At 55.7% G+C, this 26,755-nt stretch overlaps 1 protein-coding gene across 4 annotated transcripts in view; it reads left to right on the plus strand.

Moving 5' to 3' along the window:
• The window catches only part of SORCS2 (sortilin related VPS10 domain containing receptor 2), a 422,409-nt gene that overhangs the window by 371,789 nt on the left and 23,865 nt on the right, over positions 1–26,755 (plus strand). For all 4 annotated transcript variants that reach the window (XM_059165935.1, XM_059165939.1, XM_059165918.1 and 1 more), the window contains exons 9-14: positions 6,923–7,102; positions 9,915–10,061; positions 14,294–14,396; positions 18,136–18,212; positions 20,883–20,974; positions 21,895–22,002. In XM_059165935.1, coding sequence (XP_059021918.1) covers positions 6,923–7,102; positions 9,915–10,061; positions 14,294–14,396; positions 18,136–18,212; positions 20,883–20,974; positions 21,895–22,002 — 707 coding nt within the window. The remainder of the gene's footprint in view (positions 1–6,922; positions 7,103–9,914; positions 10,062–14,293; positions 14,397–18,135; positions 18,213–20,882; positions 20,975–21,894; positions 22,003–26,755) is intronic.

Consider the following 26,755-nt stretch of genomic DNA (forward strand, 5'->3'; position numbering starts at 1 on the left):
CTCTGTGCTGGGCTGCACCAGGCATGGGCACACCTCTCCTGAGCCAGGAACAAGGAGAGTACTTGTGGGTTTTCTTTAAAATTTTAAGAAAACTTTGTAAAAATTCTTAAGAAAAGGAAAGGGATGGTTGCTGGGGGGAAGGGGGCTGGGAGGGGGGAGTGGAGTTATGGACATGAGGAAGGATATGTGCTATGGTGAGTGCTATGAAGTGTGTAAACCTGGTGATTCACAGACCTGTACCTCTGGGGATAAAAATACATTATATGTTTATAAAAAAAAGAAAATTTAATTTAAAAATAATAATAACTAACTAAATAAAAAGAAAAGGAAATGGGATAGAATGGGAAGGGAAGGAAAGAAAGAAAGGAAGGAAGGAAGGAAGGAAGGAAGAGGGAGGGAGAGAAAGAAAGGAAGGGAAGGAAAGATGGAAGGGAAGGAAGAAAAAAAAGAAGGAAAGGGAAAGAAAGAAGGAAAGAAAAAAGGGAAAGAAAGGAAAGGAAGAAAAGGAAGGAAGGAAGGAAAGAAAGAGGAAAACAAAGGGAAAAAAGGAAAGAAAGAAAGAAAGAAAGAAAGAAAGAAAGAAAGAAAGAAAGTTGCAGAGATTAACTCCAGGCTGTGCTGAGCCAGGAAATAGAAAGCTAATGGTTCCAAGGAGGGTAAATGCATGGGTGTTCCTGGGGTTGAAGGACCCTTTCAGCTTGTGGGGCTTTTCTCCCCCACCCTGCTACCATCCCGGGGTTGGGGTGCCACAGCATCAGAAGCACCTGTGTCCTGGGCCCTATGTCCTGGAGTTGGGGATGGGGTCCCTGGCACTGGGGCAGCTGGACCAGCAGCCAGGCCATTTCTGAAGGAATTCTGAGGAGCTGACGGCCACAAGTTGTAACCTCTGTGCCCTCGAGTGCTGGCCTCAGAGTCCTTGCCTGCAGAGGGGCTGAGGTGGGAGTGTGTGTTTCTCCCAAGTCACCCGTGGGGTTTGCAGAAAGCACCCTGTGTGTGTCCCACTGCAGCCCCTCAGTGGTCGTGCCACCTGCCAGCTTCCTTTGTCTCCAGGTCTGGGGACAACAGGGGTCATCAAAAGGAATCTTGAGGCTCTGATGGAAGACACAGGCTTTGCATCATCAGTGGGTGACAGGAGTGAGACTCCTACAAGTCCCCATGTCATCAGTTTTCAAGGGAAGACCAGGCACGCATTCGGATCGTGGTGATCACATGGACCCTAAGTGCGCTTGCCTGGGGCCAAGCCCGGGATCCATGATAGGCAGCAGGGGATGATGGCTGAGCCGGGCTGCTCTCGGGAGCTCTCCCCACCCCTGGAGACCACGTTTCATCTTGCTGAGGACTTTGCCCAGCCACATAGCCCGTCTGCTTCCTCTCCCCCAAATTCAGGGGAGCAGTCAGACCATAGGGTTTCCCACCAACAACCTGTAGAATTGGATAGTTGAATTTCCTAATCAGATTTTGTTGTTCTTTGGTGAACTTAAATATTTGTGTAGCTTGGCACCTTCTAAAAGGGTCCCCACCTTCCTACTGGCCAAGTTAGAACAGACCAGTGTCAACAGACCTTTGCCAGATTCCATGTTGGGTCGGTTCTTCCAACATTCCTTCTACTTTAAAAGGCACATTTGGTACCATTCTACTGTTGTAACTTACCTGTCTGCAGAAACTGGAAAAGGTGGACAGGTTTTATTATATTTGCCAGCATCCTTTGCTTGAATTACATACCTGTAATGACTTTTTTTTTTAATGTCACCTTCCTTAACAGAGAAAAAAAAAGTAGGCGAAGGCTATAATCAGACAAGGGGGAAAACTCCAGAGAATCCTTGATTATTTGAAACCATTCATAAGCATAGGTTACATGAAAGTTTACTTTAAAGTAAGATATTCCTTTATTTGTAATAAACTTTCTACAATAAAATGAAACCCATAAAACATAAGAAGGAAGGAGGAAGGGGCGCATGGGTGGCTCAGTTGGTTGAACATCTGACTCTTGGCATTGGCTTGGGTCAGGGTCTCACAGGTCATAGGATTGAGCCCTGTGTCGGGCTCCCCACTCAGCAGGGGGTATGCCTGGGAGACTCTTTTTCCCTCTGCCCCTCTCCATGTACATGCTCTCTCTCTCTCTTTCTCTCTCTCCCCCAAATAAATTAATCTTAATGGAAAAAAAAGTAACAAAGAAGGACAGGATGGCATGGATGGTGGTAGAATGCCAGCCTCTCAACTTCTCACTTAGGCAACAGTGGATGCTGCAGCATCTGTCCAAATCACCTGTTTTAGAACTCTGGAGTCTATTCAAGGGCTTGCAGTATCCAGGGGAATGTTTGGACAGTAAGTCAAAGTTAATTTCCACAATTTCAGCTCTTCCCATGATAGCAGGAGCCCATGCCCCAACCTCAGCCTTGTGGCAGGCAGCTGTGCTCATGGGCCCAGAGCAGCATGCACACCACTTACAGGAGCCAGGGTGGCTGTGGGGACCTTGTTCTCTGAATACCGGGGGTCTGCATTGGGGGTTGATGGCTTATTATGGTCATGGAAGTGCAGATATTGTGGTAAAAACAGCCATTGTTGACACCTGCACCAGCCAAAGCAGCTTCCAAGGGATTTAAAGGACCAGACCCTGTTTCCACCCCCCACCCCCTTGGACATTTAGGGACCATGACATTCAAAAGCAACAAGTCGTATGTTGGAATTTAGCAAAGTCACCATGCATGCCCAGGGAAAAGCTCAGGCTCACGTAACTTTCTACCTCCACCTGATCCCTGATACAGAAACAAGAAGCCAACACACCCTGGGGAAGAGAGAGAACATGATTTCCAGAGTTACCATATTATCAGATTATAGTGTCCAGTTTTCAACAACAAATTATAAGGCATAAAAAGAAAATGCAATCCAATAACAGGAGAAAAGGCAACAGAAACTGTCCCTGAGAAGACCAGATGACGAGCCTACCAGACAAAGACTTTAATGGGACTGTCCTACAGATGCTCAGAAAGCTAAACAAAACCATGAGGCAAGTCAAGGTAACCAAGTACAAATGACCAAAATAGAAATAATGAAGAAATAGATTGGACACATAAAAAAAGAACCAAAAATAAATTCTGTAGCTTAAATGAACAATGATTGAAAGCAAAATTGACTAGATGGATTGAAAAGTAGGCTTGAGCAGAAGGAAGGACTCTGAGAACTTGAAGGTGGGACCATTGATATTAAGGAGTCTGAGTGACAGAAAGCGAAATGGATTGAGGAAAATGAGCACCCTCTGAGGGGCCAGTGGGACACCAGCAAGTAAACCAACACATACATTGTGGGCATCCCAGAAAGAGAGGAGACAGATGGTGGCGGGGGATTGTCTAAAGAAGCAATGGGGATTGGGGGGAGGGCAGTGCTCCTAGGTGGCTCAGTTGGTTAGGCATACGACTCTTGATTTTGGCTCTAGTCATGATCTCATAGGTCATAGGATCCAGCCCCGTGTTAGGCTCCACACCTAGCACAGAGTCTACTTGAGTTTACCTCTACCCTTCCTCTCATTTCCCTGCCCTCCTTGAAAGTAAATAAAAATATTTTTTTAAAAGGAGCAATGGCCCAAGTTCCCCCAAATTAATGAAAGACATGAATATAAATATCTAAAAAAGCCTGATGAACTCCAAGGAGTGAAACACAATGCGTTCCACACCAAGATGCATTGTAATTAGACCACTGAAAGACGAGGAAAGAATCTTGAAAGCAGCAAGAGAAAAGCAGCTCATCACATATGAGGGTCCTCAATGAGGTAAGCAGCAGATTATTCATTGGAAACCTCAGAGGCAGAAGGTGGTGATTTGCTGTATGCATGGATGGAAGTGGTGGTCTCTTCCATGTGATGGGCATGGACAGAAGTGGAGGTCCCTGACATCTGGTGGGCATGGATGGAAGTAGAGTTCTCTGACATCTGGTGTGCACGGACAGAAGTGGAAGTCTCTGACAACTGGCTGGCATGGATGGAAGTGGAGTCTCTAACATTTGGTGGGCATGGACAGAAGTGAAGTTCTCTCCCATCTGGTGCGCATGGCTGGAAATGGCGTTCTCTCCCATGTGCAGGCATGGATGGAAGTGGAGGTCTCTGACATCTGGTGGGCACAGATGGATGTGGAGTCTGTAACATTTGGTGGACACAGACAGAAATGAAGTTCTCTCCCATCTGGTGCACACAGATGGAAGTGGAGGTCTCTGATATCTGGCGGGCATGGACGGAAGTGGAGGTCCCTGACATCTGGCGGGCACGGACGTATGTGGAGTCACCATCAGAGACTTCCCAGAGCCCCTCCCCCCTTTAAGACAAGCCTTTGTCTCCTCTTCCCTTTCGCTTACAAGTCCACATGGTGACTACAGGTCTAACTATCATCTTGGACAAGGGCCATGCCATGGGGTGGTGGAATGATGAGCCAGAAGAAGCCTCTGTTCCTGGTGACTTTGTAGTGGTTCCATACCAGACTGTCCACCTCTGGGCATCTCTTACATGTGGGGGAAGGCGCTGTTGTGTTTGAACCACTTTTCTTTTTTCTGGTTTCTGTTACTAACAACCAAACCTGATTCTACCTGATGACACGTATCAGCAACGTTGGTGTTTCCTTCCACGCATCTCTCCAGGCCATCCAGACACATATGTATCTATTTATATATACAAATGCACATCACGAATCCACAAATACACATATGAACATCTGTTCTGTGTCCTTTGTTTAAAATCGGAGTCGACAAACGTCTTGCGGCTTCTGACTTTCCCTTTCAGAGATCGAATTCCATAAATTCAAATGTAAGCCACGACCGCATGTATATATGTCTTCTCTATTACCCATTATCGTTATTCTCTAATCAGCAAAGATTTTTTAAAAATCATTCTTGGGATTGGCAGGAAGTGCGGTGGGCCCCCTCCAGCCGTGTTGGCGAGGCAGGAATGAATAGAGACTCTCAGGATGGTCATTTAACAATGTAAGCAGAGCTTTAAATGTGCTCGTACTCTCCCACGCAGCAATTTCCCTTAAAATTTATGTCTGGGACGTGATCAGAGAGGCCGAGACGTCTGTCTAGAAACGTTCGTAACTGGGTTTTTTGTTGTTGTTTTTTTTTTTTTTTTTTGCACGTTGTGTTGGAGACGCTAAAGGCTCAGCAGTGGGGAAATCGTTCAAAGACATGAGCACAACCGGGAGATGGAATAGCATACACTATTAAAAATGGTGTTTGTGCATAATTGTCATGAGAGAGGGACATGTTCCCCGTATCACGTGAGAGAACAGGTGGCACACTGTCCATGAACAGCACACGTGAGTCACACGTGGCAGAAAGCCCCAAGGTAGACGTTTGTTAAGTGTTGGAATTCATGCTGTGACGGTAAGTGCTGGTGGCATGCTAGGTGTGGGCGCTGTCTGAGCTGGAAACCCAGCCTGTGCCCCTGGAGCACTGTCCCCTGCTGAGGCAGCAGGATGGCCAAAACCCCGGTGGGCATGGTGCAGCCTGCCCTGTGGCCAAGAGCAGAGAAACGGGAGGGGAGGGGGTTAGAGAAGGATAGCGATCAGCTTGCTTTTGTGCCAGGTGCCACGGGACCTGTCTGGGACTCCCCACCGCTCTCCTCTCTCCTGTAATGGGTGGGGATGGCCAAGCCTTGTGGCCCTGACCTCCACAGTGTTCCCCTGGTGACAGGCTTCTAGGTTGCAGTCACTTCTGTGTGTTGGATTTAAGTCTGTAGACAGAGGGCGCCCGCTCTTGCTGCCAGGGTTCCTCCCTCAGGGGGAAGGGCCTAGTTGGAGCTTCATACCACCAAGTCCTTCTGCAAAGTCCCTGCTTTTGGCGGCACAGCATGGTGGCTAGGCGGGGGGGGGGGGGGGGGGGGGGCAGGGCCATCAGCACAGGGTCCCACCCAGGCAGCCAGTTCTTCCCTCCACTGGAGGCCATGCTCCACTGGACAGAATAGAGACTTGGCGCCTTGTTAGAGAATGGAGCCTGCCTGCTCTAATACCAGATGATGCAGACAGAGGATTCCCCACAAAGGGCCACAGCCCTGCACTGGGCAGGGCCGGAGGGGAGCGCCTCTCCTCTGTAGGTGCTGGCTGGCGGGACCAGCCTCATCTCTGCTCTCAGTGCCTGTCTCGGCAGCTGCCTTGCCAGCCCAGCGATTGGAGTTTCAGGGTGATAGAAGGGGAGTCACAGACGCTGGAGGAAACGCTTGTTATGGCTTTAAAATTGGCCTATTCCCGGGGCTCCCATGCAGCACCAGGCGCTGGCTGGGAGAGAGAAGGCAAACAAAGCAAGGGCAACCCTGGGTTCCTTTTTCTTCCTTTTTATGTCATTGGGTTTTGTTCTGTTTCTGACTGTAAATCTGGAACCGAGCCTTGAGCCTAGAGAGGACACGCGTGACTTAATCCAGTTCCCCACCACCTCCAGGGTATGTTCCCAAGAGCAGAGCCCACCTGTGGCTCCCCACAGAGCCCTGGTGCCTGGTACAGTACCTGGCACACAGTAGGTGCCTAATGAATGCGTGCTGAGTGAATGTACCAGCAGAGGACTCGCCTGATCCCCAGGGCAGGACCAGCAGGGGTGACCGCTGAGGGTGCATGGAGGAAGAAGTCCTCTGCACAGGAAGAACAGACAGGCAGACAGCCTGACGTGGGGCTGGGAGGCTGAGCTCTCAGGGTGCCTGCTCTGTGCCCAGGTCCTCCCTCCCCCAGCCCAGTAGGGAGGGCTGGAACATCATCCCCATGCTGCAGGGGGCGGAAACAGGAGGTCAGGGGACCTGCCCTCGGTCACAAGGCTGAGGGAGAAGCAGGGTGAAAATCGAGGTCAACCTGATTCCCAGAAAACCAGGACCAACCCGCCAGGCCCGAGCCCTGTCCTGCCCCCTTGAGTTCAGCCTCCCGCCCCTGACGCTGCGCTCTCCCCGCCGTGTCCGCAGGACCTGCAGGTCATCAGCACGGACGAGAGCCAGGTGTTTGTGGCGGTGCAGGAGTGGTACCAGACGGACACCTACAACCTGTACCAGTCGGACCCACGTGGCGTGCGCTATGCGCTGGTCCTGGAGGACGTGCGCAGCTCCCGGCAGGCGGAGGACAGCGTGGTCATCGACATCCTCGAGGTGGGGCCCAGGGACTGATGAGGGGGCCCCAGCAGGCGTTGGGTGTGGGGCTGGGCCTCACCCTGTCCTCACTCCCTCCTCTCACCTTCCCTCCTCCCCCGTCCAGCCCCATCCCTCATGTGCTGGCTCTGCAAACGTTTCCAGAGAGCTCACCTATCGGAGGCTTTGCGGGCAAGAGAGACTTTGTCTCCCTGATGACTGTGCAATTCAGTCCTGGAGTGGGGTTTCTCCGTGATACAGATCTACCGTGGAGAAGAGTCTTTGGGGAGCGTCTATGGGGAGTACTGTTTTGGTGATCTGGGGATCACCGCGTTCGCGGTCCTCGTCCTGGACACGAGCACAAGCTCCGAGGCATGAAAGCGGGCATGGCGCAATTTGGCCTGAGGGACAGAGGCGACAACTCTGAGCATCCCTGACTCTCTCACCTCTCCCCCTGCACTCCTCCGTGCCTCGGTTGTCTCCCACGGGAGCTCGAGCTTGCTCATGGTGGACGCAGGTCTCCTGGTTCCCATGCCCCCCTGCACCATCTCTCTCTGTACTTGGATTCCACGGATATCCATGACCCTGGGCCCCACCTGCACTGGGCTCTCGTAGTCACCTCCTCTGTCCTGGTCCACACCAGGGCCAGGGAGGGGCTGCTCAGCCCATTTCAGGGTCAGGAGCCTGAAGCTCAGAAAAGGTAAGCGACCTGCCTGGATAGACCCAGGAAACCAAGCAAGGAAACCAAAACCAGCCCAGGCCTGTCCCTACGGAGCTTGGTTCCAGACTCAGCCAGCCCTCTTCAGCTCTGTCCTTCACCTTTATGCTCTGCCCTCAGGCCTTGCCTTCAGGGATCCCCCACCTGTGGGAACCTCAGCAAGTGCCCTGATCACAGTGGGTGCTGGGGTGTCTGCGGTGCATGGGTGAGAGTGGAGCCTGGGGCAGACAGTAGGGCTCATCAGCATAGGAGGCAGCCTCCCGGAGAGACCCAGGACTCTAGGCTTTGCCTCCAAGCTGTTCACGAGCAGCAGGCAACCATTCCCCCCCCCCCCAAAAAGGTAATGAATGTCATCATTTGTTTACAACGAGAGCTAATGGTCAGGGTTCAGTTCTCTGCTGGAGGACCCAGGGGACACAGTGAACGGTGATCATCCAGCCCAGGGTGGGAGGTAGGCAGTGCTTCCTGGAGGAGGGGGCGCAGACCAAATCGAGGCGGAGCAGGAATTTGCCAGCTGGGGAACCAGGGAACATCTGTGGACAAAGACCTCGAAAGAAGAGGACATGAGGAACTAGAAGCCACGTGCCAAGGGGACACCTGCTGCCCGTCCACTGGGTGTGCTCCCAGAAGACATCTCTTCTCTGAATTCCAGCTCACAGGGGTCATGGGTAGTGGTTACAAGCACAACTCTGGAGATACACTGCTTGTGTTCAAATCCCAGTTCTGGTATGTGTTTGCTGTGTGACCTTGGGCAGGTTACTTAACGTCTCTGTGCTCCAGTTTCCCCATTGAGAAGTGAGGATGGCAGTAGAGCTTTCCCCAGGACTTCCATGCAGTTTCAAGGACATAGTCCTCCTCAAACATGGAGACCAGCGTCTGGTGCGAGTCAGTGCTTGGTGAGCACTCCACGGCTTTCCCAGTCCCTGGGGATTTGAGCTACTGTACGGCAAAGACCTGGCCCAGAATCCGGCTTGTGAGGTCCTGCACATGAGCCAGTTATTGTCACGGTTATCGTTCTTCCTATGATGTGTCTGGAAAGAAACACTTTGTCCCAGCCGTCCCCAGCAGATACTGCCCAGGAGGCGTGGGCTGTCTGGGGCCCTAAGTTGACATCTCAGTGCGGTGCTCCCTGGGTTCACGGCAGGATGGCAGTCCTTTTTGGGGCGCTCTGTGCTGGAACTCAGGTTAGGAAGGGGGTTCAGGGGACCCCACTCTGGCACCTGCCTGTGAAGAGCCCCGGCCATAGTTGTGGAGGCAGCCATTGTCCGGGGCTGAATGGGGCCCTACCGATACATGGCTGTGCCCTGGAACCAGTGACTGTGACCATATCTGGAATAAGGGTGAAAAGCAGTGATGTGATGCCCACGCAGAAGACCCAGCCTCAGGGACACGGGATGCCACACAGACGGGTCTCGGTGGCTGTGGGCCTGAGGTCCCTGTGCGTGAGCAAGGAACTTGCAAGCAGAGGAAGCCTCTGTGGGATCAGGAGGCTGACCGACAGGCATTTGCTGACCTATGACCTTTCTTACCGGCCGTTCCGTAGCTGACTGTTGGCTGTCTTTGGGTCACTGCACGGGTGCTCAGGAAACCCTGACAAGGTGAACCCGAGCCCCTGGCCAGGATGGGGAGTGATGGGGGGGTAAGCACCCACCTCGTGTCCTCACTACTTGGCATTTCTCTGCAGGGGGCTGAGCTGAGCGAGTCTGGAGGGGAGCCCACAGCAATGGGCCAGGCCCTGTGGGTCCCGTGGAGGGAGGCAGGGGTTGGGGACTGTGGAGCCAGAGCTCTGGCTCTAGACAGGGTGACTGGGACACACAGGCGTGGCAGGACCAGGGCTGTGCTCCTTGTCTGACGGCCAGCGTCTGGGTCTGGGAGGACAGCACTGCATCATGAGAGCACCCAGGCTTCGGGGGTCACAGTGTGGACTTCCCTGAGCCCCACCCACCTCCCGTGTGTACAGTGGACACAGACAGCCTCAGCTCTGGGACTCTTGCCAGTGTGACACATGGCCGCATAGGCAGGGCCCGGAGCAGGCGGCTGGCCCATGGTGGGAGCTCCGTGGTCAGAGGGCTCCGGACCCGTGTGTGTGTGACTCTTCTTATCCTGCTGTCCCAGGTCCGAGGGGTGAAAGGGGTCTTCCTGGCCAACCAAAAGACCAATGGGAAGGTGGTGACACTTATAACCTACAACAAGGGCCGCGACTGGGATCGCCTGAGGCCCCCGAGCACGGACATGAACGGGAAACCCACCAACTGCGAGCCCGTAAGTGCCTCTCCCATCCCATGCCTTCCCTGGGGCAGCTCGGGTAGGGCCATCTGGAAGGGCTGTGTGAGAGCCGGGGGCTGCAGACATCTCCTGGCACGGCAGAGGCTCCTGTGAAACCCCCTGCTTTACAGAAGGGTCCCCTGGGGCTCAGAGAGGAAAAGCGTGTCAGTCAGCACGGGCACAACGTTGCTGTGTAACAAACTGACAATCCCAGGTCTGGGCTGGGTTCCTCACCAATGTGGGGGTTGGCCAGTATCGGAGGGGGTCTGCTCCCTATATCTGGCCTCCTCTTCATCCTTCTGGGGCCAGCCCTGGCTCCCTCTTGTGGTGATGGCAGAGGGCCAAGAGGGCGAGCACAAGCGGACAAGCAAGCGGCGAGCCTCTGTTACACCTGCTGAATCCACGGGCCTGCACGGAGGGCCAGGAAGTGCACTCTGCCTGTGTGTGTGTGCACATGTGTGCCTGTGGCGGGGGTGGGGAGGCGGGGGAAGGGACTGAGATAAGCCACCAGCCCCGGCCACAGCCCAAATGCTCTGAGCTCCAGGCAGGTCCTGCTATCCCCGTGGAGCCTCTCATGGGAACACAAGTGGAGGCAGCCCCAGTACATTTACTGCCCTGGGGAGCTTGGCCCCTGGGAGGTGTGGATGGCAGGCAGGCCCGTGTCTGTGAGGATGGCAAGAGGGAGCACCAAGAACCCTGGCTTGAGGCAGGCTGCTCAGCTCCCCACGGACCCGCCTCTCCTTGCTCCACTGGGAGCTCACCACCAGGACCAGCACCTGGCCTTCCCCCACAGGGGACCACTCTGAGTGGGGTCCAGTGTTAGAGCTGCATAGAGCAATCAGGCAGGGGAGCACTCATCCCTTCCCATTTGGACTGCCCTCCTTCCCATGCTGTCTTGTAGCCTGGAATGCCTTTTCCCTTTTCCTTCCTCCAGTAAACTCCTATTGAAGCCTGAAAACCTTGGCCAGATAACCCCTCCCCTGAAAAACCTACACTGGGCATACTTGCTTCTCTGTTTTCCACTGACCTTGACTTTAAGTTCCTTTGCAAGTAGGTCCCATGCTCTGGGGATGCCTGAGCCCAACCATGTCTCTGTCTCCACAGAAAGGACAGTGTCTGTTTTACAGGGATATTCATTCAACAAAGCTATATGGTTAGCTACTGTGTGTGAGGCTCTGCTCTGGGTGTCGGGAATGCATTAGTACGCCCAACTCTGCCCTCCCGGGATCCTGCCTGGATCTCTCTGCAGGGCTTCTGGATATGTTAGGCCCCCAGCCCACCGGCCGTGGTGTGGACACAACCCACACAAAATCCGTGCCTTCCTCCTACTCAGGGACGCTGACACCCAAGAGTCCCAGGGCACCCCTGCCCCAGCCTGGCAGGGACGGCCCTTGCTCCGTGAGCCCAGGCCTGGGATACCCCTTACTCCCCACCCTGGGACCTGCGCCCAGCCTTGGCACGAGCCTCCTGCTGAGACCCATGGGGGTGGCGGCAGGGATAGGGGGAGGTGGGGAGTTGCACCTGTCAGCCTGTGGGAAGAAGTACTTAACCTCCCGCTTGTATAAAGTCTGCGGAGAACAGGAGTGCTATGAACGGCTCAATTCCGTATCGTCCTCAGCTAAGTTAAGCCATATTAATGTGTCAAAGAATAGATTCTTGGCTCTAAGAATAGATTCTTGTCTGCAATTACGCAGCTCAGCGAGGAGATAACGTTCCTGAGATCCATGTCCTCGCTTTAAAATAACACAAGTGGGAGCCGGCTGGTGGGGCATGCGGTGCCATCAGCTTGTGGAGAGCCCGGGGACCTCCAGGCAAGAGAGGATGGGGTCTAGGCCCGGCCACTTGCCTGGGTTTCTTGTCTGTGTCCTCCTCACATCCTCTGCAGGAACAGAGGGTTTGCTTCTCCGATAAGAGGTTCCCGCTTACTACAGAACATGGAAATGTATAAACAGGGAGAGAAGGTGCGGGTGTCCCTGAGTCACCCAGAAATAACTGTAATCGGGTATATTCCTGACCACCCTTTAGCTTCTGTGTGCTGGAAGGGTCATCACAGGGACCCTGACACACGTGTGATGTGTCTTCCATCTTCCTCTGCACTCTGGGCCAGCGGCACCTTCCCGGGCCACAGCCTGGCTCTCCATGGGGGCAGATGTCCTCCTGGGCATGGGGCCTCGTGACGTGGTTGAGTGTTGGGATCGGATCTGTTTCGGGGGCATGAATCCTCTTTGGAAGTGGTTTGAGTCTGTTGACATCTTAATTCAGAATGGTTTTCACCCATTCGTTCTGCTGCTGTTCTCAGACGCAGGCTATCAGGAAGGGACCAAGAAGGGGGTGCTGGGGGCATCGTGGGCCTCTCTTGTGTGCCCTGCCTCATACCCACTCCTCCAACAAGCCCAGCAGGGACCCGGGCCCGCCCCTCTCAGGACAGAACTTTCAGCTGTGACACCAGACTCCCCTGGGGACTCCTGCTGTGGCCCCTCTCTGACAGCCCTCACCTGACTGCAGGGGGCCTCAGTGCCCTGGGCTCGGCCCCCCCAGTTCTGCCTCACCCTGCCCCTGCCCCGGTCCTCCAGCGGCTCAGATCCTAAGGCCTGTGTCGAGCTGTCAGATGCCAGCAGGCCACCCCAGCAGCCCCAGGACAGGCTGGAAGACACTTGCCAGCAGGCCCTCTGTGGCTCTAAAGGAGATCCCAGCTCAGCCCGCATCTGCCAATTGACCATACGGGATCCTGAGGAGGTTCTACCTCTGGCCCAAACAAGTGCCTGGGTCTAGACAGCCCTCCATCAGGCGGGAAGGGGGAGGGGTCCAGGATCTACAAGACAAGCCATTCTGCTGCGCTCTGCTCTCTGTGCACAAAGGGATACCAAGCACATAGCCTCTCAGGGTTCATGGAAGCCTGGTGGGAGTCCCGAGAAGACAGCTCAGGAGCTCAGCTGCTCCAGGCCCCACCTGGCCCACCAGGAAGCCAGGGCAGCAAGACAGGGCTGGGCCACCTCCCTTTTCTGCCTCGTTCCTGGTGAGGCTCCTTTATCTTTAGCCAGGTGTGCTCACAGAGATCACAGGTATCGGGGTACCCGTGCACAAGAGCCGGCCGTGCCCACAGGTCACGGGTGCACCATCCCCCAGGAGCTGGCCCTGCCCACAGAGGTCATAGGAATCTCCCTGCCCGTTCGTATTTGGTCACTGGGTGGGGAGGGGAAGAGAACTGAGTCGTCTCGCCACAGATACTCACTCACCAATCTGTTCTTCGGTCATAAGAAGTCAGGAGAAAACCCAAACAGACAAAGTCGTACCCCACAGGTTTGTGGAGAGAGTTTGTCCTGGTGGATCCAAGTGCTCCTGGACTGAGCACGGGGCTCCCCTCTGCGGACTCAGTGACTCTGAACTCCCCTGCAGCAGGGGCTCCCCACACCCCACCCACCCCACAATCCCCACCCATGTCCCCCACCTACACCCTCCCACCCATCCACCCCACCCCCCAACCCTATGATCCCTACCCATGTCCCCCACTCTACATCTCTGAACTCCATGCCCAGCCACTTCCTGACCCCCCACGCCCCACCCCTAGCCAGCACTAGTCTGCTTCTTGTCTTCATAGAGACTGGACTGGGCCCTGGCGCTGCTACGTGATGCCATCAGTTCTGGGTCTGTGTCCAGTTTATTAAATAATTTTGCTTTTCCCTTGGCACCATCTAAAATGTGCTCTGTCCATGGGCCAGGAGACCATGTCATGAAACACAGAAGGAAGGCCAGAGGCATCTGTCAGATAGACATCAGCAGATGGCAGAACGTGGTCCTGACCGCGGGGTGTGCAGGGTTGCCTCCGAGCCCTCGGCTGTGTGTGTGCAGCGGGCGCCTCTGCCTTCTAGTTGCCACGAGGAGACCAAGGCCCAGAGGTGCCCCTAGAATCAGCAGCATCTACGAGTTAAAAGCTGGTTCTCTGGGTGCTCGGTGCCATGGTGTTTCTCAACTGGAGAATGTCCATACATGTTGGGCATGCTCTCCCGTACTGGGGAAACCCTCCCTTAGAGAAGACTGGCTGGCTTCATCCACAACTGGTCCCCCTGGGCCCAATGGTCTCCACCCTGCGGTCAACCCCAGAGCCTTCATCACCTCCTCCGATGGGCTCCTGGCCCTGCCTTCCCACCCAGAATGCCTCAGTCCTACCTTTTCTACCACATCTCCCACCCGAGTGCTGACCTTGGCCCCCTTCCTCCCTACCCCTGCAGCCGGACTGCCACCTCCACCTGCATCTGCGATGGGCAGACAATCCCTACGTGTCAGGCACCGTGCACACCAAAGACACTGCTCCGGGCCTCATCATGGGTGCAGGTAGGAGCTACCATCAGTGCCTTCAGGAAGCTCTGTCCTCAAGGGGAAAACTGGATGGTCATGGGCCTGGGACCTTGCTGTGTCAACTGGGGGGGGGGGCAGGGGTGCAACATCTCCAGGGAGCTCAGTAATCATGGTACACTCTGAGGGATGAATATGTGGCCCACAGTGGGCATGTGATACATGTTGCTGTGTGGGAAGTTGGATGGAAGTTGGAGGGATGGATGGATGGTTGGACATATGGATGGATGGATGGATGGATAGATGGTTGGATGGATGGATGGTGGGATGGATGGATGGGTAGGTGGGATGGATGGGTGGATGGATGGTTGGATGGGTGGATGAATGGGTGGATGGATAGTTATTTTGACAAAGAATGGTGGGCAGGGATGAATGGTGGAGGACAGGTGAAGGGATAGGCAGGCCACTGAAAGAGTGGACAGTTGGATGACCAGGTGGAGGGATGGATCATACAATGGTGAATGGGTCAAGTGAGGGATGGATGATTGGGAGAATGATTTTGAGTCATGGCTGACATGTATTGATTCCCGAAGAAGGTTCTAGTTTAGTCAAGGAGAGAGTCACAACCAACTAGCATGAGGAAAAAAAAAAAAAAAATCAAAGCGAAGTCGTGCCTGTGGCTGTCAACGTGGGTAAACTAGAGCCTCTGTACATGTGCACAGAAAGGACATTGAGCTAAAATTATGTTTGACTTCAGAGAATCTTTCAAAATTAAAAGCATGTGTTTTCAAAACAAATTGCTAGTCAGTGGCTGTTATCTTTCTTTCCCTGTTGTGTTCAAGGTTAAAGGCTGTCTTGCACCCAGCCCTAAGACAGTCCCCACCTGCTCCCTCTGCTTAGATGTGGGTAGGAGCACTTGGGCCACTGATGGGATGGAAGGGAGGACAAGATGTTATTGTGACTGGGCCTTTCCTCTGTCCAGGCACTGAGCTCCTAATCACTGCACCAACCCTGAGAGCTTTGCCCCTCTCTTTACAGGCGAGCAGGTGGGAGCTGGGGGAGAGGGATTCCCTGCCCCACCTGCAAGGTGTCACTCAGGAAGCCCGAAATCCAACCCAGGCTCCCAGGGGAGAGGACACCCATAGGGTGCTCCTGCCTCTCAGCCCCTCAAAGTCACTATCCCGATGGTCTGAATCCCCAGATTCTTGACTAAAATGACAAATGCACAATTTTAAATGTTTCTGTCACCCAAAGTCCTTACAAACCCAGAATGAGCTTTCTGGCTGTCCAAGCAAGCCTCACGGATCTGGAGGGGGTCACTCACCATGCTCAGTCTCATGGAGACTGTGGAGCCCAGCTGACCTGCCAGGCCCTATGGTGAGGAGGCAAGCCCATGGCAGCCTCCCTGCTACTCCTTTAGTCACATCCTTGCCCCACACCTGGGACTCAGTTTCCCCATCTGTAAAATGAGGGCACCGCCTCCGTGTTGCTCACGCCCTTCTGCTCTGACAGCTTGGGGACACATTCTGTGGATTTCCCTTTATTTTCCCCCAGTGCCTGTTGGGTGACTGGCAGCCTGACAGCTCTGGTAGACGGAGCAAGGAAAACAGATAGCGTCCCTTAGAAGACAGACATCTGCACCACAAAATCACAGGAGCTCGCCTGCTGAGTCTTGTTGACACCGCGACATTCGCCGTGCAGCTCCGTGTGCCATGTGTGCATCCTGGCGTGTCTGCTGGCATCTGCCGTGCTGCGGAGAAAAAGGGCAGCCCTCCTTCCTTCCCACCCCCGTCATTCCATTCATTCATTCATTCATTCATTCATTCAACTTGCTCCTTTCATGCATTCACGGCCATCTCTCAGCACCGTAGGTTTGCCAGGCAGGGAAAGGGGACCTGGTTCAGCACCTGCCCCTCCACCCCCACCTCTGCTGTGAGCCTTCCCACCTCCATGCCATTAACCCAGCCGTTCCCTCCGTCTGGCACACCCTTTCCTTCTCTCTTGGCCAGCACGTATTTGTCTCTCCAGGCACAACTTGGAGTTCACTCCCTGTGGGAGTCTCCTCTTGATGTCCTCTCTTCCTGGGCCCATTAGCTGTCCCCTGTCTGCTGTCACAAGTCCATGGGCTTCCAGATATCCTGACTCTGTGTGCAATTGCATGGCATACTTCTTTCCCAGCTGGATTGAGAGCTCTCTAGGAGCTGGGGCTATGGTTTATTCAGTTCAGACCCCCTGTGGCTCAGCACAGGGGCTGGGCAGAGAGCAGGTGCTCAGCAAATGGTGTTGAACAAATGCAGGCATGGGTGAGTGGGTGAGATTGATGAAGAAGAGAAATGTGGGGATGGAGGGATGACAGATGGGTGGATGGATGGATAAACTAATGAAGGTGGATGATGGATGAAGAATGTATTGATGGATGATCGATGGATGGATAATGGATGGATGGGTAGATGGATGGATAGATGATGGATGGATGGATGGATGATGGATGGATAAATGATGGATGGATGAACGGATAGATGATGGATGGATGGATGGATGGATGTATAAATGATGGATGGATGAATGGGTAGATGATGGATGGATGGATGGATGCTGACTAGATGGTTGGATGGTTGGATGGGTGGATGGATAATGGATGGATGGGTGGATAGATGGATAGATGATGAATGGATGGATGGGTGGATGGGCAGATGATGGGTAGATAGATGGGTGGGTGTATAATGGATGGATAATGGATAGATGGATGGTTAGATGATGGATGAATGGATGGATGAATGATTGGATGGATGGACATGTTGGTGGTTGGTTGGACTTCAGCTAATATGACAGGCACAGAAACTGTCACTCTGCTTAGAACTCATATTCACTCATCTCTTTGAAGACAATCCATCTCCTTTGGAATCTTCCAAAGACATACAAACTCAACTCTGGATAAGATGCTCTTGAGAGTACCCCATAAACAATGCAGCAAAATGGCCAGTGATGTCCAGGTCATGCAGGACAGAGGCCTCTGGGACTCTAGGCTAGGATCCAAAAGGGCTTCAGTGTCCTTATTTGTAGGCTGGGATTGTCTTGGACACTGAGTTGGGCATCTTCCCACTCTGGTACCACCCCAGGATTTAAGTCTGAGTCTAGAGTGGGGCCTTGAGGGTGGTGACCCATCAGCCAGCCTAGTACTGGGCTTAAGTAAACTATGGATAGATGGTTTGGTGCCCACCTCACATTCCTCCAAATATCACTGAACATATTTAATGAGTAATTCCTTGGTGCTTAACCTGCCTCTCACCTGTATGGCTCATGCTGCTCCGGACTTCTGGTCTACCTCGCCCCGCTGCCCCAGGGAGCTAGCTCCAAATGCAAACCCAGCTGTGTCCTGACCCAGTGTGAAGGCTGTCAGGGGCCGCCACGACCCCATACCAGCCCACCTGGAGCATGTCCTCTTCACCACTCCCTGATCGGCCCTCCACAATTGTTTTTGAACCCCTCACTCCCCGTGGACTCCTGAAGCACCCAGCCCAGCCCGACACTGGCTTTTCTTGCAATGTTAATCCTTCCTTGCATAGACTGGGATGCAGGCCCCAAGCCCAGTGGTTCCACAGGCTAGTCAGCATACGAAAAATGCAGAGAGGGCATGTGCACAGGCAGCTTGGGTGTGAGAGATGTAGACCTAGCACACACTCGACTCTCACGTGGGCCTTTGTCTAGGCACAGACCTCCGTGAGGCCAAAAGTGGGCTGGTCCTAACGGCAACCCTGCCCCTGTTCTTCCGAACCAGGTAACCTGGGCTCCCAGCTGGTGGAATACAAAGAAGAAATGTACATCACGTCGGACTGTGGCCATACCTGGAGGCAGGTAAGGAGGCTGGGGGCCTGGCGCCCGCCACACACACTTTCTGCCGAGAACCCCTGCTGATGCGTCCGATCTGTGGTTTCCCTGCTCCCCTGCCCCAGACGTGTCCCAAGACGTGAGTCTTCAGCCTGCAGCCAGCCTGCCCAGCTGGACAGGGAGCTCCTCATAACAGGTGTTCATGTCTGCTGCGTAAGCCCCTGCTGGGGAATTAGAGATCTGACATGCATCTTCGATCGCTCAGACCCATTTCCATCAGGCTCTAAGCAATGGGAGGAAATGCCAGGCCTGAGGGGTCCTGGCTCATGCTACATGGGGCCTTGGAAGCTGGGGCTGAGCTCTCCTGGGAGCCTAGAGGCAAGGAAGCGGGGGGCCAGCGGTGCTCCCCAGGTTCCCATCGGGGGCGGCTGTTGGGGGAGAGCAGAGATGTGGAAGAGAAGGAGAATCTGGGGGAGGGGCCGGCTTCAGGGCCCTTGCTGAGTCTGGGTGGGGGGGCCTGGGAGGCATCTGGGAGGGCCCGAGAAGAGAAACAAAGCAGGGAAGCCGCTAGCCACGAAGGTACCCTGTTTACCTGCAGCCTGCGTGTAAGGCCCTGACGTTTTTAATAATATGCAAGAAACAAGGAATTCTGAAAAGGGCACAAGAGACTTACTGTGCTAGAATGTTTCTATTTCACGAAAGCCCGTGAAAGATGCCTGAACTTCCTGAAAGGTCACCATCCCTCCATTTATTAGAGAGACATGCCCCCTGTTAGATGGAGGAGGCCAGGTGAAACAGACAAGGTGTCTGAATATTCAAAACAACAACAGGAAGGTGTTCCCAGTGGCCCCTATTGTCCTGCCCTTTGCTGGCATTCCATGCTCCGGAAGTGTGGGGATTGGTCGGGGCAGAGCAGGGTCCTGGCCTTCGTGGGTGGGGGCAGGGGTGCCGGAGCCGGGGAGAGGAGAGGTGCTCCGTGGGTTTGGGAGCTGGGGTGGGGGGGAGGGGTGGCAGAGGACGGGCTGGGACGGTCACCCAAGGCAGGACAGCATACTGGGCGCATGCAGACTGTGAAGGATGTATAACTCGTGTCTGAGAGGAGAGATTTCAGAATATGAATTACGGATGACTGCGTGTATACTGCTTGATGGACGTGAGCTTTTGAAAACACGAGTTTCCTAGGATGATAAAACAAACAAACAAACAAAAAAACCCAAAAAACAAACCAGAAGACATTCAGGAGCCCCGGGGGGGGGGGCGGGGAGTGGGGAGAAATGGGGAGGGGAGACCTCCTGCCCCTGGGCCCTGCTGCTGGGGGCTGATGAGCCACAGAACGACCCCGTTGGATAGGGGTCAGACCCCCGTGTCCCCTCTTGCAGAGTCCCAGGCTTATGGGAGTGGAGTCGCTCTGGGGGGTGTCCAGGGGTAGCTTGGAGACCCCCCCATCTTTGAGGAAAGCGGACATCGTCAGTGCTGTCTGTCCTCCGGGGAGGAGCCCCCAGCAGCTTGCACACACAGAGCTGCACCAGCGGGTATGAGACCTGGGCCTGGGGTAGAAGCTGCTCCTGCTCTGGGACAGCCAGGCCCCGGGAACCCACATACAGTGGTTTCGTGACCACATGCCGCTGCTCCATGGCCTGAGCACCCCAGGAAGAAAGTGGAGTAGGCCCCCCACGGAGCAAGAAGCTGGGTGCCCACGGTGCCAGCAGAGGCTTCTGTAAGTTCAGAGCGACAGGACCAGTGCCCCCGGGGAGACAGCCGTGTTTGCAGTGAGGGGCCCCCAGCAGAACCCGAGGACCCAGCATAGTTCTGCCACCGTGCCTGGCAGCCTGGGAGTCCCAGAGAGGCAGCTCCTTGAATAGTCCCCGGAACAAGGAGCTCTCTCTCCTGGAGGAGAAACCCGACTGCTTGGGAATTCAGTTTCCTCGGGTGGGCCTCTGTCCCTCTGGCCTGTTGTCCCCCAGCGCCCCAGGATTCCTGGGGCCCAGACGTTCATCTCTGACTCTGGATTCCAGCACCCAGACGGAGAGTACCTGGAGCACCGATCCCAAGGCCACCAGAGGTGTCTCCTCCTATGTGAGCCCTGTCCGGGCTGCTTGACTTTTGTCACCTGGAGACTTAGTGATGACTTATCCATTCATGCCCTTACACATTCATTCATTCATCCCCGCACATGTTCCCTGAGCACAGGCCCCCTTACCTCTGAGCTGAGCTGGAGGAGCTCAGCTCCTAGGAGGAGCTCCCTGGCTGGAGGTGACAAGGACAAACAGTGTAGTAAGAGTCCCGGCTAGGGGCCCAGAGGCACTCCCCGCCCAGCCTGGCTTCAGGGAGGGCTTCCTGGAGGAGGTGGCACATCTGCTGGGGATTACTGTCAAATAGAGGTTTGCTGAACTCCCTGATCTTTTTCTTGCCTTCATGCCGTCCACTGTATTGATGCGTGAGCCCTTCCTGTGCCAAGGCTGCCTGTGGTGTTTATTCCCAACGTTCTCACCTCAATGGTCTCATTCAGTCATCTCTCACGCACGGAGTGTAGATGGCGTGGGACAGCATGTGGAGGGCCTGGGGGACGCAGGGAGCCCTCGGGCCGGCCCTGCCTTGGGGAGCTGGCATCTGCTGGTGACCCCCAGCCCGTGCATGGACAGCTCTGCCCCCAGAGAGAGTGACCTGCCCTCGGGGTGTCACCCGCCCCCTCTGCAGGTGTTCGAGGAGGAGCACCACGTCCTCTACCTGGACCACGGCGGCGTGATCGCAGCTATCAAGGACACCTCCATCCCCTTGAAGATCCTCAAGTAACGCCACAGGGGCCCAGCATGGGGGGTGGGGGCAGGGCCAGGCACTGGGACACAGGGAAACAGGGAATAGCAATGCAGCATGGTCAGGGGGGCTGGAGAGAGGGCTTCCCAGAGGAGGTGATGTGTGAGCATCCACATGAGTTAGTCAAGCGGAGGAGGTAGGGCCAGGCAAGGAAGCCAGCCAGATGTGCCCAGGTGAGAAGGCGTTTGGATCAGCTTCAGACCTCTGAAGGGCGCTTGTGGGGGACTGAGGGCAGGTGTGAACTCTGGATTCAGAAGTCAGAGGACGCCTGGGTGGCTCAGTTGGTTAAGCGCCTGCCTTCAGTTCAGGTCATGATCCTGGAGTCCCAGGATCGAGTCCCACATTGGGCTCCCTGCTCAGCGGGGAGTCTGCTTCTCCCTCTGAGCCTCCCCTGCCTCATGCTCTCTCTCTCTGTCCCTCATTCTCTCTGTCAAATAAATAAATAAAATCTTAAAAAGAAGAAGAAGAAGAAGGCAGAGGTGGGGGAGCTGCCAGGAAGTCAAAATTACTTTAGTCTGAAACAGAGTTTTCTGCACTGCAATCTTATGACACCATGATACAATGCATTGGGAGGTAGTAAGCTTCTGTCCCTGGCCTGGCAACCCTGGGCTGGGCTCTGGCATCACGTGGGGCTGTCCTGGATGTTCCAAGACCCTGATAACTGCCATCCACAGGCTGCAAAGCAGCTTCATGGTACTCAGACAACACGCGTGGAACTTCTTGGCCATAGTGTTACTAAGGAGATGTGGAGGCCCCTTGGTGCTGGCAGCTGGCTGCTAGGACCCCACAGCCCCTTAGCTGGGCAGCGGTGGCCTCGGGGCTCAGGCAGGGCTGGATCCAGGGACACGGGTCATGCTCCTGCCTGCCTACGGTGGTGATTCCCCGCTCTCTGCAGGTTCAGCGTGGATGAGGGCCTGACCTGGAGCACGCACAACTTCACCAGCACCTCTGTGTTCGTGGACGGGCTGCTGAGTGAGCCGGGGGATGAGACGCTGGTCATGACGTGAGTGCCACGGGAAGGGGACGGGCAGATGGCCTTGCTGCTCCGGGGCGCGCTCAGTGCTGGCCTTCCCACCTCCCTCCCCATCCTCGTCTCCTCTCCAACCTCACGCCTGCCTCCTCCTGTCTCCCTGTCCCCTGCCCCCCGCCCCCCGCCCCCAGGGATGTCTGTCCCCTGCCCACGATCGCCTGGTGGTGAGGGCTGGAACCAGGTCAAGGGCAGCTCCGGTCCACTGCTCCAAGCTGCCTTCGGAGCTATTGTCCTCATCATCACCATTATTATTATGAGCTCCTGGCACCCCGAAGGGCTCCCAGGCCTACTGCGCAGGGAGGACCTGACACACACACGGGCCCATGTGGGGTGGAACCAGGCTGTAGCCGGGGGCAGGCTGGGCTCTGGGGCTGCAGCTCTGCGCTCTGAGGCCTTTTGCCAACCCACAGGGGTGCCAGACCTTACTCCGGGCCAAACTCTGCCCTAGACACAGTGAAGAGGGGTGCAGGGACAGCCCTGTTCGGATATGAGAGAGCAGAGCTTGACTGCCCTCCACACGCCTTCAGATGCCAGGGAGAGGGGCTCCAGCTCTTGAAGTCTCTTCCTGGGCAACCGCCCTCCTTGGATCCAGGTTGATCCAAGCACCGGGACGGGGCCTGAGATTCTGAATTTCTAACAGCCCCCCGATTCTCGGTATGCCTGGCCATGCTTGGCATAACCTGCTTTTACTGATGACACCTGTCCTGGGGAGACCATGTTCCCCAGAACACACAGCGACGCAGAACCTGGGACTTCATTTGGAAGCAGGGTCTTTGCAGATGTCAGGAGGTCACACTACCCTGGGGGGAGATGCAGACAGACCCACGGGCAGACAGTGACCCAAGGCAGACATTGGGGGGGATGTGCGGGCCATAATCCCAGGACTGCCCGGAGCCCTGGGCCCTGGAAGAAGCAGGAGGGACCCTCCCCTAGAGCCCGCGGTCGGGGCCCCGCACTGTGAACACCTACATTTCAAATTCATGGCTTCCAGGATGGGAAGAAAATAAGCTTCTGTTACTCACGGCCCTCAGTTTGTGGAAATGGTTGGGGCAGCCCCAAGAAGCTCTCTTAGGGCCCCGCAACCTTCCCTGCTCCACTCAGGGCCGGGGGCTGCGGGTCGTGGACAGGGCGTCTCCACTGAGACCTCCGACTCACTGCGTGCAGTCAGCCTGCTTGCATTCTCTTTCTCCGGGTGGACGGGGCCGAAGCTTCCCCAAGGCCCAGAGAGTTGGGGTAAGTGTAGCGCCTCCTCCCGCTGACCGGGCCCCCTGAGCTCCACACCTCGGAGACCACGGAGGCCAGCGCTTCTCCAGTCTTTCCAGCATGGCCCGCCATGGGCCGCAAGCTCTTCTGGCCACCAAGGATCCCGAGGACCCCCAGAGCTGGCTGTCCGGTGGGCAGACGTCGAATTTAAGTAGAGAGTGGCCCCCTTTCTCACTAGTGTGAACGATGCCAGTGTCCCAGGGCCAGCTGGTGGGGTGCGGAAGGGCTGTGCTGGGGCCTGGCAGCGTCTTGGGCATCTTGGGGCAGCTGACCTTGAACTGAGATGGAGTGGATAAGACACAGGCTCAAGGACGGGCTGTGGGTAGGGAAGGAGTCAGTGCTTCCCCCACGTTAGGATTTGGATGGCCCATCTGCTCTGCCTGGCTCCGTGTCTCCTGGAACCGACAGGCCTGGCCAGGAGAGCAGCCGGCAGCAGGACCCCTGTCCCAGTGGGCGCAGACTGGGGGGGCCATGTGCCCTGCAGTGGGCTGGCTTTATTGCCTGGTTAGAGAACAATTAACATGTTGTGTGCCCTCCAGCTTCCAGGGGGCCTCCAAGCCGTACCCCCACTGCCCTGCAGAGGCCTACGTGGATGAACCCCCAACCTTAGACCCAAAATAGCAAAAAAACCGCCCAGCACAGACAGTACTGCCTGCCCCACCTGGGTCTCCCTCCGCTTTGAGCAGGGCTAGGCTGTCCCTCCGTTAGCAGGGAGACTGGGGGAAGGGAGCCCTGAGCTCCTCTGCTACCTGGGGGGTGTGGCTGGGAGCACGGGCCTGGACAGTCCCCCACCACTGACCACCGCGGACCACCCCACTTCTGCGCCTACGTCCCAGGCTTCTGGGAGCTGCGGATGGCATGGGTCAGGCCAGGAAGCAGTGAGTGTGGGCTCCTCGCTTGGGCGCTTGAGATGATCGGGGTAGGCAGCCATCTGAATTCCTGGCAGGTGGAAATCCAGCGCAGTGACCCCTCGTCGGTGGAGGAGGTGTGGAGGGAGGACCTTTCCTGTCACCAGGGCAGAGGCAGCGTGGTGCCCTCCCAGCCTTTTGAGCAGTGTGACCCCTGGGCAAGGGCTCTGGGGACGCCTTGCTGAGCACCCACTGGCTGTTACGTCATGTCCTTTTGTCCTCCTAAGAAATGTCCACAGAAGAGGGGGCGTTCACCTCACTTCCGTAGGTGCTTAAATCTCAGCAGTTCGGCACCGAGGGAGTGGCAGGCAAGGGGCCCCTGTCACCTCAGCTCTGCCTGGTTCCCGGAGCTGGAGGCGACCCCGTGATGCTGTCCTGGAGACCCTGGCTGGGGTGCTTCCCCGAACACCCAGCCCCCACCATGCCCCCGCCTGGGGACGTGATATGTTCTCTGTGGCCCCGCGTATCTGTGTTCTCGCAGGCTCAGGTCTGGGTCGGGGGAGTGGTTCCTCCTAGGGCCGCAGCAGGGTGTCAGCCTGTGTGGGAAGCGGAGGGAGGGCTCCAGCCTGGGGTCTGACGCAGTGCTCTCCGTCTGGGGTGTGACGAGAAGGCTGTTGTCTGCCTCGCAGAAATGCCAGTGCTGAGGGTGGCAAGCCTGCTGGGCCAGAGGTCTCAGTTTCCCCAGCTGAGAAATGGGGACACTTTCAATTGTAGAACGTTGGGCTTGGCGCTTCAGGACACCGAGCCCCTGCATCCACGTGTCACAGCACCAGGACTGGGATTGGTCCCCCAAACAGCCCTATTTTTCGTCTCTCGGCCACAGACAGAGTGTTGGCTCCCCAGAATGCCAATGGCCAAATTCACAGGCAGGTGCTCTAACTTGTTAAGGAGGAGGGTTCCTCCGTCACGGAGCCGCATCTCCACATGCTTTCCAAACGCCCGCTGACACCGGCCAGTCATATGGCACCAGAGGGAACGCGCGGGAACCTGAGCGCAAACGTGCATGTCTCTGGGCTGTGGGAGCGTCCTCGCTGGGACCCGGCATCCTCCCCACAGCCCTTGCTCCTTCCTCTCTCCCTCTCTGTATCTCTGCGTCTCTCTCTCCCTCTCCATGTCTCTGTCTCTCCCCTGCTGTCCTGTGTCCTACAGTTGAGAACATTTTCTCAGGTGACTTTTTTATCCAGATCTACCCAAAGTTCATGACCCAGCTGCCCGCCACCGCCGCCTTTCTGGACGTGCTCCCCCCAGCTGGCTTCCCCATTGCCTACCCGCCCCTCCTGCGCCGCGCCCAGGGCCAGGGGGGCTGTTTACAGGGCGGAGGGGGGGCCCTGGCCCACATTGCCCCACGTGGCCCCTTCTCTCCTATTAACCGTGAGGCAATTCACAGGCTGCCTTGGGCTTGTTCATCCTAAAACTCAGAATGAACCGGGTGACAGATATTTCTGCGTTTCAGCTGCGGCTCGGGGAGGCCTGCCTGGAGCTGACTATGGAGATCAACCCAACCAGCCTCTTTGGGATCAGGGCGGGAGCACAGTGAGGCTGAGACTTTCCCGGTGGGGACAGTGCTCTGGGACGGTCCCGCCCCGCCAGCACCAGTTGTGCTTCCCCAGCACCTCACCCCAGCCCCAGCGGCTGACAGGGCTCCTCCTCCGGGCAGTGGCCTTGGCTGTGCCATCCTCGGGAGGTCCCTGACCAGCCTCAGTTTCCTTGTCTGTAAAGTGGGAATGACAGCAGTATATTCCTCACAGTTTGGGAAAGGAGAAGATGAGACGCTGAGCCAGCACCTCGCACGCGGTCAGTGGGTCGTGTCAGCACACGTCCGATGTGCACTCGCTGTTCTCAGGGTAACGTGGTTTTCAAGAGGGAGACAGGCCCACGCAGCGTCAGGGGGTGCCATGAGTGCTCCCTAGAGAGTGTCTCTATTGAGATAGGATCCCCACACTCTGTTTCCGTAAAGCCAAGCAGGCTTTGTTCGGGAGACAGGAGACAAGGCTGACCATAGGGGCGGGTCAAGGCTGGGACAAAAGGAGGTTCAGGCGCCTCAAGGACCCGAGGAGGCCCCCGGCCAGCCTGCAGAGCTGGGGCCTTTCATCTGCAAAATAAAGACTGTAGTATCTATCTACTTCAAGGCCTGTTTGGGGGAGCAGAGGAATTGCTTCGTGTGCATGTGGGTGAAGCCCCTGTTGTGTGCCTGCATACCACACAAACCATTGCCAATCTGCCAGTAGTCCTGAAAGGCCAGAGCTATGGTCTCCACTCTAAAGCCAAGGAAATGGGTACACAGAGAGAATGAATCTGCCCAAGGTCACAGATGCAGGAAACGGGGCATTGACCCAGGCCTGCCTGGCACAGGGCTGCCCTGTGAGAGCAGAACTCTTTGGTATTAGCCTCAAACCTTCAGAGACAGCTGTCAGGTCCCCAAGAAAATACTCAAGACACTTCTCACCTACCATCCTAGAATGGGGTTAGGATCCTTCCAGGTCATGATTGCCCTTCCCCAAGTATCCCGTCCCTGTTAACCTGCTTGAAAGGGGATTGAATACAACAAGGTGTAT

The sequence above is a fragment of the Mustela lutreola genome, chromosome 1, assembly GCF_030435805.1.
Source record: "Mustela lutreola isolate mMusLut2 chromosome 1, mMusLut2.pri, whole genome shotgun sequence".
Lineage (NCBI taxonomy): Eukaryota > Metazoa > Chordata > Mammalia > Carnivora > Mustelidae > Mustela > Mustela lutreola.